Source organism: Pogonomyrmex barbatus, unplaced genomic scaffold, assembly GCF_055798465.1.
Source record: "Pogonomyrmex barbatus isolate J1 unplaced genomic scaffold, ASM5579846v1 scaffold2, whole genome shotgun sequence".
In the NCBI taxonomy this organism is placed as follows: Eukaryota; Metazoa; Arthropoda; class Insecta; order Hymenoptera; family Formicidae; genus Pogonomyrmex; species Pogonomyrmex barbatus.
In genome coordinates, this window is record NW_028297116.1 from 652,568 (window position 1) to 665,262 (window position 12,695).

General features: G+C 29.9%; 2 protein-coding genes across 3 annotated transcripts; both read right to left on the reverse strand.

The window, feature by feature from the left end:
- Nucleotides 1–5,455: 5,455 nt before the first annotated feature.
- On the reverse strand, nucleotides 5,456–7,561 carry Zip102B (Zinc/iron regulated transporter-related protein 102B). Of its 2 annotated transcripts, none has more exons than XM_011636954.3 (5): nucleotides 7,214–7,561; nucleotides 6,984–7,110; nucleotides 6,680–6,906; nucleotides 6,370–6,504; nucleotides 5,456–5,734 (listed from the first exon to the last, which is right to left on the reverse strand). In XM_011636954.3, exons 1-5 carry the CDS (start codon nucleotides 7,307–7,309, stop codon nucleotides 5,486–5,488), a joined length of 834 nt encoding a protein of 277 aa, XP_011635256.1. In that variant the 5' UTR covers nucleotides 7,310–7,561; the 3' UTR covers nucleotides 5,456–5,485. The 2 variants fall into 2 exon arrangements, with proteins under 2 accessions (XP_011635256.1, XP_088932434.1); XM_089076308.1 differs by having other exon boundaries at nucleotides 6,984–7,082; nucleotides 7,214–7,560.
- Nucleotides 7,562–8,829: 1,268 nt separating this feature from the next.
- Nucleotides 8,830–12,027, reverse strand: Pnn (desmosome associated protein-like protein pinnin). The gene is made up of 5 exons (XM_089076307.1): nucleotides 11,739–12,027; nucleotides 11,036–11,225; nucleotides 10,596–10,769; nucleotides 10,239–10,533; nucleotides 8,830–10,104 (listed from the first exon to the last, which is right to left on the reverse strand). The coding sequence occupies exons 1-5, from the start codon at nucleotides 11,894–11,896 to the stop codon at nucleotides 9,788–9,790; spliced, it is 1,134 nt and encodes a 377-aa protein (XP_088932433.1). The 5' UTR covers nucleotides 11,897–12,027; the 3' UTR covers nucleotides 8,830–9,787.
- Between the last annotated feature and the right edge of the window lie 668 nt (nucleotides 12,028–12,695).

Below are 12,695 nucleotides of genomic sequence, written 5' to 3' on the forward strand. Positions count from 1 at the left end.
ACATGTGGAAATAAATTAAATTATTTAAATAAATTAAATTAATTAAATTATTTTCATGAGCTAAGTACCAATATGATCAAAAAGTCAAGCAAATTCGTTTCGAGATCAGAAAGTACGAGGGTCGTTCGTTTTAAGTCAGGTAAAAAAACAATAAAATTACCTATTTTCCGGAAAATTCTTTTTCACTTTTCGACGTAGTCTTCTGGAGCTCTACATACTTAGTCCAGCGGTGTCCCAATTTTTTGATCCCTTCGGAAAAGTAGGAAGCCTCGAGGCCTTCAAAATACGTATTCACAGCAGCGATGACCTCCTTATCGGATGAAAATTTCTTTTTCCCAAGTCAGATCTTGAGGTTTAGGAATAGAAAGAAGGCACAAGGGATCAAATCAGGAGACTAGAGTGGATGAGGCAGCAATTCGAATTTTAATTCATGTAATTTTGCCATTGCGATTGTAGAGTCGGAGTAGAAGAAAGATGAATTTTGCGGCCGTTTCGTTTGCAGCTCTTTGTACAAACGATTCAGAAGTGTAGAATAATATGCTCCTGTTACTGTTTGACTCTTCTGTAAGTAGTCAATGAAGATGATTCCTTGAGAATCTCAAAAAACAATGGCCATTATCTTCCCAGTCGATAAAACAGTCTTCGCCTTCTTCGGCACACATTCACCAGGCGCTGTCCACTGCTTCGACTGCTGTTTTGACTCGGATGTATAATGATGGATCCAAGTCTCGTTTACGGTCGACGCCAAAAGTCTTGTGGATTGCGTTTAAGCATCAACAAACACTGCTGCGAAATGTCTTTTCGCATGCGTTTTTGATCGATGGTCAGCAATCGCGGCATCCATCGTGCACAAAGTTTTTTCATTTCTAATTCTTTGTGCAGGATATTACATGCACCTTATCTATCGAGATGCCTACAATCTTAGCTATGTCACGCACCTTCAGTCGGCTATCTTCCATGACGATACGATGAATTTTTTCAGTCATTTCTGGCGTAGTGATTTCAACTGAATGTCCGGAGCGCGTTTCATCCTTGGTTGATATCCAGCCTCTTTTGAATTCATTAATCCAAAAATAAACAGTCTTCAACGATGCAGAGTCCCCGTGAACTTCGTCCAATTCGGCTTTAATCTGTGCAGCCGTCCATTTATTTAAATAAAAATGTTTAATCGCTGCACGGAATTCGTCTTTTTTCATTTTTACGTCAACTGCTGCCATGCTCACTTCCAACGTCTGTCACATATAAATCAAGAGTGAATTCCCATTGAGCGCGTCGCGTCATCCATTGCGTTACGACGCGACGCGAAGTAAATTTAAAGATAACATCGTTCTTATTCACATTGAATGCGTCGCCGCCACCGCATCACCGCAAATTAAACATAACACATGAGCGAGCACTAATTTAATATCAAAGTAAAATCGTACATAAACATAATCTCTCTATCTTTGTATACAGGGTGTCCTATAACTCTTAATTAATATTTCAAGGGATGAAAAAGGATGGAATTTTGAAACTAAAAGTTCCTTTCCCAATTTTGACTCAAACCATTATTTACCGAGTTATTAACGATAAAGTTGATCAATCAGATTGCATTCGGCCGGAGTACATAGAAGCGTAGTGTACTATGAGGTCCCTTGTGCTTTCTGTTATATATTCTCCCGATTAAAATTGTATTCTAATTTTATCTAATTCTATTATATTAATTAATAAATAAATGAAATGAAATTAATTAATAAATAAATGAAATGAAATTAATTAATCAATAAATGAGTAAATAAATAAATAAATAAGTGAGAAAAGTTATAGTTAGAAATTTATCCAATTTCTGATTGTTTTTTTTTTATATTATTTATTATTTATTTATTTGTTTATTTATATAATTCAATTATTTAATCCATTTGTTCAATTTAATTAATTTTTATAGCTAACCTAGTAGTGATGGGGGAAAAATAATTAATTACGGAATATTTGTTATGGGTGCAAAAAAAGACTATTGACAAAAAACATTATCAAAATAAATTGTTTGTGAATAAATTATTTAAACGACAAAACAATTTTTAAAGAAATTGTTTAAATAATTTATTTATAAACAATTTATTTTGATAATCTTTCTTGTCAGTAGTCTTTTTTTGTACCCATAACAAATTTTAATCGAATAAAATTTTAATCGAAAGAATGTACAGAAAGCGTGAAGGGTCTCAAAGCACGCTACGCTTCTGCATACTCCGACTAGGCGCAATCTGATTGATCAATTTTAATCGTTAATAACTCGATAAATAATGGTTTGAGCCAAAATTGGAAAAGAATTTTTAATTTAAATTAAAATTTTTCTTTCACTCCTTGAAATATTAATTAAGAGTTATGGAACATCTTGTATATGTATATATATATATATATATATATATATATATATATACATATACATTTTTAAGGGGTTATTTATTATATATTAGATGTACAAAAAAGTTATTTTTTTGTAAAATTCAATCTTTATTAAAAAACAAACAAAAAAATATTAATCAGTGAAGTATTCCCCATTTGCATCAACTTTTTGCCATCTTTCGGATAGCTTGCGAATTCCTTGATGATAGAAGCTCACCGGCTTCGAAGCGATAAAGTCATCAATGCATTTTCGTATCTCTTCAAATCTCACGAAACGTGTATCAGCCAAATGATGCTGCAGCGATCGGAATAGGTGATAATCGGAAGGCGCCATGTCTGGGCTATACGCCGCGTGCGGGAGAAGTTCCCAGCCTAACGCAAAGATATGGTTCTGAGTCGCTTTCGCAACATATGATCGAGCATTGTCATGAAGCAAGATCACTTTACGACATCCTTGGCCTCTTTTCTTCTAATGCATCGCTCAAATTGATCAATTATTGTTGGTAGCGTCTGCCGTGATTGTTTCACCCGGTTTTAACAACTCGTAATACAATACACTTTTCCAATCCCACCAGATACAGAGCAAAACCACTGGATATTGGACTTTGGTGTCGATGTCGAAGGTTGACCAGGGTCAACCCATGATTTTCTACGTTTAGGGTTATCATAAAGAATCCACTTTTCATCGCCTATAATGATTTTGTGCAGAAAATCTTTTTTCCGGAACTTTGAAAGCAAAGTGAGTGCAGTGTCACGCCGATGATTTTTGTTGTCTTCGGACAATTCATGCGGAACCCATCTGCCTTCCTTCGGAATCTTTCCCATCGTATGTAAACGTACGGAAATGGTTTGCTGTGTAACGCCAAGCTCCTTTTCAGTTTGCGCAGAGTTTATATCTATAGCAGTGCTTGCATTCGTCCGTTTCAATCTTTTGCGTCCAGCACGTGGTTCATCTTCAAGATTGAAATCTCTTGGCGAAATTTTTGATACCATCTTTTACATGTAGCATGACTTACAGCGTTCTCTCCATATGCAGCACAAATCATTGCAGTGGCTTCAGCAGCATTTTTCTTCAGATGAAACGCGAAGTGGATGGAAAATCGAATATGCTCTTTTGTTATTGCCATCGTGAACACTACTGATTTTTGAGATTATGTGCAGTTTGAATAGTGTTACTTCCTGGCCATATACTATACTATACTATAAGGAATATATCTTAACTATGGCCGGCGTGAGCAGTGTCATTGTTCGTCGTTCCTTCTGGGAATGTGAAGTCACCAGACCTCCCGTCAATAAGATGAAAAGGATAATTAACTTAACTCACTCGAAGCTGATAAACAACTTTATTACTATGGGTGTCGTACTGATATTATAAGATACACTCGGGCTCGATGTGTCTTGTGAGAGAGCCGTTTCCGGAAAATATAAAAACTCTCTCACGTTCAAAACAAAAAGAAGTCGCGCCAAAGCGTTCGTAAAATCGTCCTCTCTACGCCATGACGTATACAACTTATGTAGAGAGGGATTACTGAAAAGAAGAGGGACGCGATGCCTACAACATAGTTCATTGTGACGCTATCTCGCAAAAATTTACCTAATTTATCGAACGACCCTCGTATATTTCCATAATCCATGAAGGGAAGAGTCCATGAGTGTCGGTCCACAATAGATGATTTAAGCTTTAAGAAGTAAGAAATTGACCAATTATAATCGAATATGAAAAGAATAATCGATTATGATTGGTCAATTTCTTACGGTTTAAAGATTAAAGATTAAAGATTAAAGTTTAAAAATTACTTATTGTGGACCGACACTGAAGAACCCATGAAGATTGAAGTTAAAAAAAAATTGAAAAGAATCTTTTATAATTAAATAGCTTAATGATATGATTTTCTATATTATCGAACAAGCATAAGAATAAAATTCACTCAGATAGATTGGCTCCTTATTTTGAGAGATAAATAGAAGAAGAAAAATAGAAAGAAATATCTTGGATTTAGAAGGAATAGTAGTTTTTTTAGAATAATCAAATTACATAATTTTACTATGTGTTGAAATTTTAGATAATTTAGAGAAGAAAGAAAATCTTTTCGCAGAGGAATCATTGAATGCATTGAATCGCGCAATCGCTCGATAAACGCTCATTAAGTATTTTTCTCGATCAGAATATTTTTTTATATTTAATATAAATTTAAAAGTATACTCCAATCACAATTAAGTACTCAGTGAAAGGATACATCCTTTCTTGAAAAGGAGAAGCTTTAGAAAAGGGAAAATTAGCAACTTGAATCTCAATGTGACTTTCTTTTTAATTTAAAATAAAAATTGTCTGTGATTTTTCCCAGTCAGTTTTTCATGGAACTCAAAACAAATGATTCACAAAAATTTTTCCCTCTTGTCCAAAGATTTAATAAGTTGAAAAAGAATACTTATATATATTCTTTATACAGATTTATAGAAAAATTACTTTGTCATCAATTTCTTATTTTAAACAGTACAAGTTTTCTCACTTTTATATATTTTTTTAAAAGTAATTTAATAAAAGTAATTTTAAAAGTAATTTTAAAAATAAAAATTTTTAGTAATTTATTTATAAACACATACACACACACACACACACACACACACACACACACACACACACAGAAGCATGAAAAAAATATTTATCTTTTATTCATTATATATATATATATATATATATATATATCATACACATAAGTATTCAATTTTACAGTATCGAAATAAACTTCTATATGGTTTTACGTTATATAAATTATTATGTATAAAAAAAACTTTATATTAAAAAAATTATATATATATATATATATAAAACAGTATATATATCTTTATATTTTACTTTAATGATTGGCAAATAATCTAATTTAATAATTAAATTTGCAATTAAATTTAAAAAAGATTATAATATTATAAACAATTGTTAATAATTTTTGTTTTTTCTCAATTAAAATATAATCTTGATACATATCTTAAATAAAAAAATAGTTATCTAAAAATTTTAGAAATAGGATTTTACAAATTAGGGAAAGAAGTTTTTATAAATATTAAAAATATATGATAAATATCTCAAATATACTTTATTTAGTCAATGATGATGGCCAGTAGTAATCAAAGCAGGTAAAAATGATCCTATTACTAAGAATAATATTTCTTTAACTTTGAGCCCAGTTGTAGAAAGTGTAGTACCATCAAGATTTGGCACATGTAAGTAATTACTGTTCCTTGTCATCAATTCTGGCAAAACATGTACAGTGGCTACATAAAGAAATGTTCCAGCACTAAACAACATAGCCAAACCAGTTGCATTGACACTGCTCAGTGTTTCTTTTCCTTCCTGAAGTAATACAAAATTATATTATAAATATATTTGTTACTATAAAATTAATTTTTATATTGCAAGAAATGAGTGTAAAAAAACTTTAAAAAATGAAAAATGAACAAAGTTATATATCAAATTAGGCACTTGGAATATCAACAAGTAATAATAAAAACTAATAAATATAATAAAAAGATCTGATAATGTCTTTAAAGCATACAACTATTGATATCTTTTATATATTAATTGATTTATGTCATTATTTTGTGCAAGTATTACAGTGCAATTATAAAAAAATGAATAATATTGATAAACAATTTTTATCATATTTTTTTTCTAATAACAACCAATTTGCAAAGATGACTGCAAGCAGCAGAAGTTCTATCATAATAACTATAATGTTATTCCGTAATCATTAGTATTTTTTTCTGTAATTTTATAATTATTTTAATATCTGTATTAACACAGAATCTTAAATCCATTTTATTTAAAAATTTATCTTAAAATCTGAAATCAATCATACTTATTCAATACTTAAAAAAAAATGTAAAATTTATTATGTAATAGTAAATATATTCCAATGTTTTCATATAATTTTATTGTATAATTAACTATTATAAAAATAATGATAATAAATATTTTATATTACTCACTTTTCCAATTCCAAAATATGTTACAAGTGCAAGACATGGTGCCGCAAGAGAAAAAATTAATAAATGCCTACTTATCTTCTTTTTATCTACACCTTCATGAAGGAGGAATGATACAAGTCCAAATGCAGCTGGTGCCTATAAGAAAATTTTAAATTTTATAATAAAAACTAATAAAAATTCTAAAATAAAAGTAATATAAAAATTATGCAATTATATTATATTATATTATTATTAATTATATTATATTAATATTTCATTTTCTATTAAGTTCTTATTAATTGTTAAAATATTATATAGTTAAAAACTTTACTTTGTGCAACATTATTGCCAAAAAAACTATCACTTCAACATCAGCTTGAGATGTAGTAGCAGCAGCTCCTAATGCTACTCCATCAACTGCTGCATGTACTATAAGACCTAAAGTTGCTGTAATACTCTTTTGTCTTCCGTCAGTTTTTCTTGCTGAACACTGATCGATTAAAAGCATAAATACAAAACCAAGTACTAAACTAATTCCAATTAAAGAATGTAAGTCACCTGTAAAGATAGAAATGTTACTTCAAGATGCTGATTTTAAGAAATACATTAATAATAATAAATATAAAACTACATACTGTACGAGTCTTTTTCATTAGTGATTTCACTAGTAAATAAAGCTCTTATACCTTCAGGTATAATTACTGCTAATGCAGTTCCAACAAGAAGACCTGCTCCTAATACAGATACTAATTGTAATTTGTCCTAAAGAAAACAAATATTGTATACAGTCATATGGCATGCTCAAACAAACATATTGAGAAATTTCACATAAATATATATTCATTTATTATGAAAACATTCTTACTTCCGACAAATTCATGACCAATGGTAATGATCCAGCCAAACATGATCCAACCAGCATAACAAGACTGAGCATCCATAACATTGCTCCTTCTTCCATTATTTCTCTTGATAATAAAATTAATTATTTCCAATATTACATTATCAATGAATAAAAAACGCGTATTAAATATCAAGATTAAATAACTGCATGCTAGTCGTAAATTATAAACTTTCTCTTATATTGGTCTATCCGATTTCTGGATATCATATGTGTATGAATATAACAATTTCTCAGAGATAAATAAAAATATGTACATAAAACATCAGTTACTCATACACGTGAGCATCAACCTACGAAATATATTATCTAGATTGCAAACAATCGTGGAAGTTAGGCCATAAAAGTACTGAGTGCCTCAATGGTTTAGTTTTCATTAAAATCTTCAATTCGATTTTAGTTGGATTTTAAGGCTGACTTTTCATGCTCAACGCTCATTTTTAGCATCAAACTAGATCGCATGATCAAAATTAAACAGAATAGTAAAATCGAATTAGAAGTAAAATGATCATTTTTGATCAGGTGATTTAGTTTGACGCTAAAAATGTATCGAGCATCAGCATGAAAAGTCAGCATATTTTTTTTTATAGTATGTAAAGCTGGATGCACAATGAAAAACACAGGCAACAAGAACAGGGAATAGGGAACGGACAACAGATTTCGATCAATCAGAAATATCTCCAATATTCTTCACAGCTTTGATTGGTCAAAATCTGTTGTCTGTTCCCTAGTCCCTGTTTCTGTTGCCTGTGTTTTTCATTGTGCATCCAGCTTAAGTTATAAATAAATGCGCATATACGCGCTTTAAACTTGTTCTACAATAAGTTGCATGTCGGTATCGCAAGTCGCAAGTCATAAGAATTGACCAATCACAGTCGAATGGGGAGAATACTTAATTGTGATTGGCACATTCTTATGATCCACAACACGACACGCACTTGTAGAACAGGCCTTACGAAATTCAACCTTTATTTCGGTGCAAATATAATTTAATATTTGCACTGTTTATAACGTCTGATTATTCTAACAAAATCTTGGCCTATTTTCACGTTGGACAATCCGAGCCATGGACAAAACTGAGGTTTCCCCTGCCAGTACTGAAAATCTATAATATACGTGACCTAAGCTATATATTTTCAGTACTGGCAGTGAATATCAAAACGCAGTCTATAATGGCCGCAATAGACTTTGTTTCCTTCATTCGTAAAGGTACTTTAGATATGTCCTTGTTTTAATTAGAGACGTCATAGAAATATTGTCAACTAATCAAGAAAATGCACGAAAAACTGAAAATAGAGCACTCAATATCGATTAATCAATATTTCTTCAATATTTCTTCGATAATGTTGTATGTATCTCAAATAACAATAAAACTAAATTAATTATGAAATCCTATTACATCCTCCTTATTCATTGTCTGCAGCAACCATATTTTCAACTATTTGAATTGTTTTCTAAAAAGTAAAATTTAAAAAAGAAGACAAAGTCAAAAGAGCTCAAACAATTTATCAATTTCTAAAAGAAATTTTTTTTTTTAAATGATAAAACTGGGAGAACGATTTTATTGCCAATGAAACCTATTTTGATTAAACTATTTATTAAAAGATACATAAACATTTTATATACACCAATTTAATATATCTAAATTGACGAATAATATAATACATTTTGATCAATAAGTGTTATAATAGATAATGTAAATAGCTTTGCAAGCTCTTCAAAAAATTGTTTTATGAATAATAACTTGGGAAAAATTTGTTTTATCAAGTTTAAAGATGCCATATCAATATGTTTTTTAATTAAATCTCAAAAATAAAGAAATCTTTAAAAAACTTCTTTTAAACATTTTCTATTATATTCTCAGTTTTTAAATAAATGAAAGGTGGATTTGCAATGGAGAAACAATTTCTAACAATGTGCATAAATATGTGTATAAATATGAAAATAAGAATTTACTTAAATATATATAATTATTTCTTGTTTTTAGAACATATAATGAAAATATACATCCAATAATTTTGCCACATTGCAACTTGTCTATAAAAGTAATTATACTCATTCACCTGTTTAATACAATGATATTGCAGTAATTCATTATGTTAGTCTTTTTAAGCACATAATAATAATTCAAAATAATTTAATTTAATAAAAAAATTTTTTACTTCTATATTAGTAAATACATAAATTTATATTTTATTTATCTAATGGAAATAGATTTTACAATTACAATGTATGATTTATTGATACAAAAATTGCAATTTATATTTTTCTGATCTACATGATCAGGAATAATAATATTTAAGAAAACTAATTTATGTCGACATATATTGCAAAGATTTACCATGATAATTTTCCAAAAATTAAAAGCTATAAAACTGAACTAAATTTACGCGATAATAAAATTACAAATTTTTGGTCTTTTAGATATTTTTAATTATTCAATCATAAAACAATGTTTGAAGAACTTACTATGAAAGTTATTATCTGTTAGATGTACATAATATGTATACACAAATCTGTATTACAGCAAATTTGATACTAGCCATTGTTTGCATCTGGTTGAACTTGGTCCAATTGTATTTCTTCTTTTTTCTCTGTAGTATGTTCATCATCAAAATTTTCATTTATTATGGATTGCATTGAAATATCAGTATTATCATTAATTGTAGTTTCAATATTATGTTCTGGATTGGGATCTCGATTTTCTTCACCTTCTTCTATTGAACGTGGAGCTTCTACAGTATGTAAAGATGCAGATTCTTCAAAGTTGTTTTGTGAATGTTTGTTCAATCCTATTTGAACTTCTATTAAATTTAATTCTTCAACCAATGCTTTTTCTCTTCTTTCAATTTCCTCTGAAATACAATAAAAAAATATAATTGCATATATATTTACACACACACACACACACACACACACACACACACACACACACACACACACACACACACACACACACACAATTTACAATATTCAGAAGAATATTAACCATAAAGTTCTTTTGTACACTGCGCTAATAATATGTCTGTCTGTGGATGTTTTCGCTTTGGTACATAATAAATAGAAGGCTGTGCGTGTGTTTTTATAAACGAAGCAAGGGATAATTGTGCATTGCGCCAATCTTGAAATTGTCGACTACGAGCAAGCTTTGCTTCTAGTGCTCGTACTTCAGCTAATTGTCGTTTACGTGACAAAAACAATTGTTGTCTTTCTCTTCGTAATTCTTCTTTTTCTCGTCTTCTAGCTTCTTCTACTCTAGCTTCTACTTCTGCTTTTTTATCTTCCTGTAAATAAGGCATTATGTAGTTTAATTATAAATTGCTGAATATATCAAAATATATCTTACCTTTGCTTTCAGTTTAGTTTCTTCCTGTCTAAACTTTTGTAAAGTACCCAAAAGTGCGCCAAACATACGTTTATTTCTTTGTCGACTGCGTTCATCTGTCCTTTCTCGTCGGATAACTTCTTGTCGCGAAGGAATTTCTCGAGGAGTGGCTATTACTCTGGATGATACAGCAGGCTTAATAAACATCAAGACATACAAATCATATTATTCATTTAACAACAGGTTTTGATATCAAATTTTCTATAGAAATGAAATAATTTATTCACTAATATGTAAGAGTATGAAATATAAATGTGAAAAGTATGTCACTCTTTATCATCCTTTAAAAAAGTAAAGAATTTTGTATAGATACAACTTTATAATTAAGTTTTTAAAAAAATATGAATTTTTTAGAACTATTAGATATTTTTACATATCTAACAAATTTATACATAAATTACCTTAGTAATGCTATCATCTTCATCAGCACTATCATCTGCGATAGATGGATGTGCACTTAATCGACTAAAAACTGTTTTTGGTTCTACATTAGAACTTTGCCAACGTCGTTTGCCTCCAGGTAGATCATTATTCACAAATTCTGTTATAATTCTTCGACGATCTTCTTGTAGCAATCGTTTTTGTGGTATTCTGAAAAAAATTGGACTAAACAATATTAAATACTATAATAGAGACATATAAAATATATAAATGTTACTTAACATGTATATTATAAAAGAAAACACAAATATGAAATGTATACTATCAGTCTGAGAAAACAAATGTAGCATAAGTATTTCGAAATATAAAAATAAAATATAAAAATATAAAAATGCTTAAAATAATGAAAAATTATGTATTAGATTGTGTGTATAAATTTGCATGGTGCACAAAACAAAAAAATATGCATGTACATATTTTGTGATTGATGTGGTACGTGTGTGGTGTGTGTGTGTGTGGTGTGTGTGTGTGTGTGTGTGTGTGTGTGTGTGTGTGTGTGTGTGTGGTACCATACACACACAGTGCGTATGTACACATACACACTACATATATATCGCATTGTAAAATAGAAATTTTTAAAATATTATTGTGGAATATACAAGTATTCTTGACATTATGCAGAAATTTAAAAATAAATCAAAAATTGTTTTCATTAAATGTAACCTAGATTGCAGTGGACCACTCTCGCTGTCGGGAAGATCCCGGCCCAAAATTTTACGAATGTTGCGGTCATAATCACGAAGCTTATCACGGGCATCTTCTAATTGGGTTTCCAATTTTTCGGCTCCCCATAAATGTTGACAAATTTCTAATTTCCCCATTAGAAACTCTTTAATCACTCAGTAACACATACAAAACAAATTCTTTCGTTAAAATATCATCACCGAAGAGATCTTATAATCCGCGATTTTGGACATTAGATAGTCCAATATAAGCATAGTATAAACAAAAAGAGTAGTTTTACTTCTCGGTTATCCTGGCTGCGATCCATTCTATGTTACAAATGCTTTAAAGCGTTTGATTGACCAATCGGAACAAAGAATTCTACTGATTAACCAATCAGAAAATATTTCATACATTTGTCCCATCGAATGAATGCTGTAATTCTAAGCTATTCTTCTATAAATCGATTATAATTGGCCAATTTCTTAAGTTTTACGTCTTAAAGTCTCATTGTAGACGCCGTTTTAGTGTCGGTCCACAATAGGTGATTTAAGTTTTAAGAAGTAAGAAATTGATCAATTATAATCGCTTATGAAAAGAATAATCGATTATGATTGGTCAATTTCTTACGGTTTAAAGATTAAATACTTATTGTGGACCGACACTTAGTCGCGGTCTACAATAGTGTCGGTCCACAATAGGTGATTTAAGCTTTAAAAAGTAAGAAATTGACCAATTATAATCGAATATGAAAAGAATACTCGACTCTGATTAGTTAATTTCATACGGCTTAAAGATTAAATACTTATTGTGGACCGACACATAGATGATTTAAGCCATAAAGAAATAAGCCATAAGAAATGGACGAATCATAGTCAAAGAATAGGAGAATAATCGATTATTATTGATCAATTTCTTATGGCTTACAGCTTAAATCACCTATTGTAGACCGGGATT

What these genes read in the sequence shown, in the direction of transcription:
- Zip102B (XM_011636954.3), bottom strand. Translation starts at nt 7,309, where the DNA reads ATGGAAGAAGGAGCAATGTTATGGATGCTCAGTCTTGTTATGCTGGTT. An exon ending in TGGTCATGAATTTGTCGGAA is followed by an intron (nt 7,111 to 7,213) that starts GTAAGAATGTTT and finishes TGTTTTCTTTAG; the next exon opens with GACAAATTACAATTAGTATC. An exon ending in TAATGAAAAAGACTCGTACA is followed by an intron (nt 6,907 to 6,983) that starts GTATGTAGTTTT and finishes CTATCTTTACAG; the next exon opens with GTGACTTACATTCTTTAATT.
- Pnn (XM_089076307.1), bottom strand. Translation starts at nt 11,896, where the DNA reads ATGGGGAAATTAGAAATTTGTCAACATTTATGGGGAGCCGAAAAATTG. An exon ending in AAACTAAACTGAAAGCAAAG is followed by an intron (nt 10,534 to 10,595) that starts GTAAGATATATT and finishes CCTTATTTACAG; the next exon opens with GAAGATAAAAAAGCAGAAGT. An exon ending in GTGTACAAAAGAACTTTATG is followed by an intron (nt 10,105 to 10,238) that starts GTTAATATTCTT and finishes ATTGTATTTCAG; the next exon opens with AGGAAATTGAAAGAAGAGAA.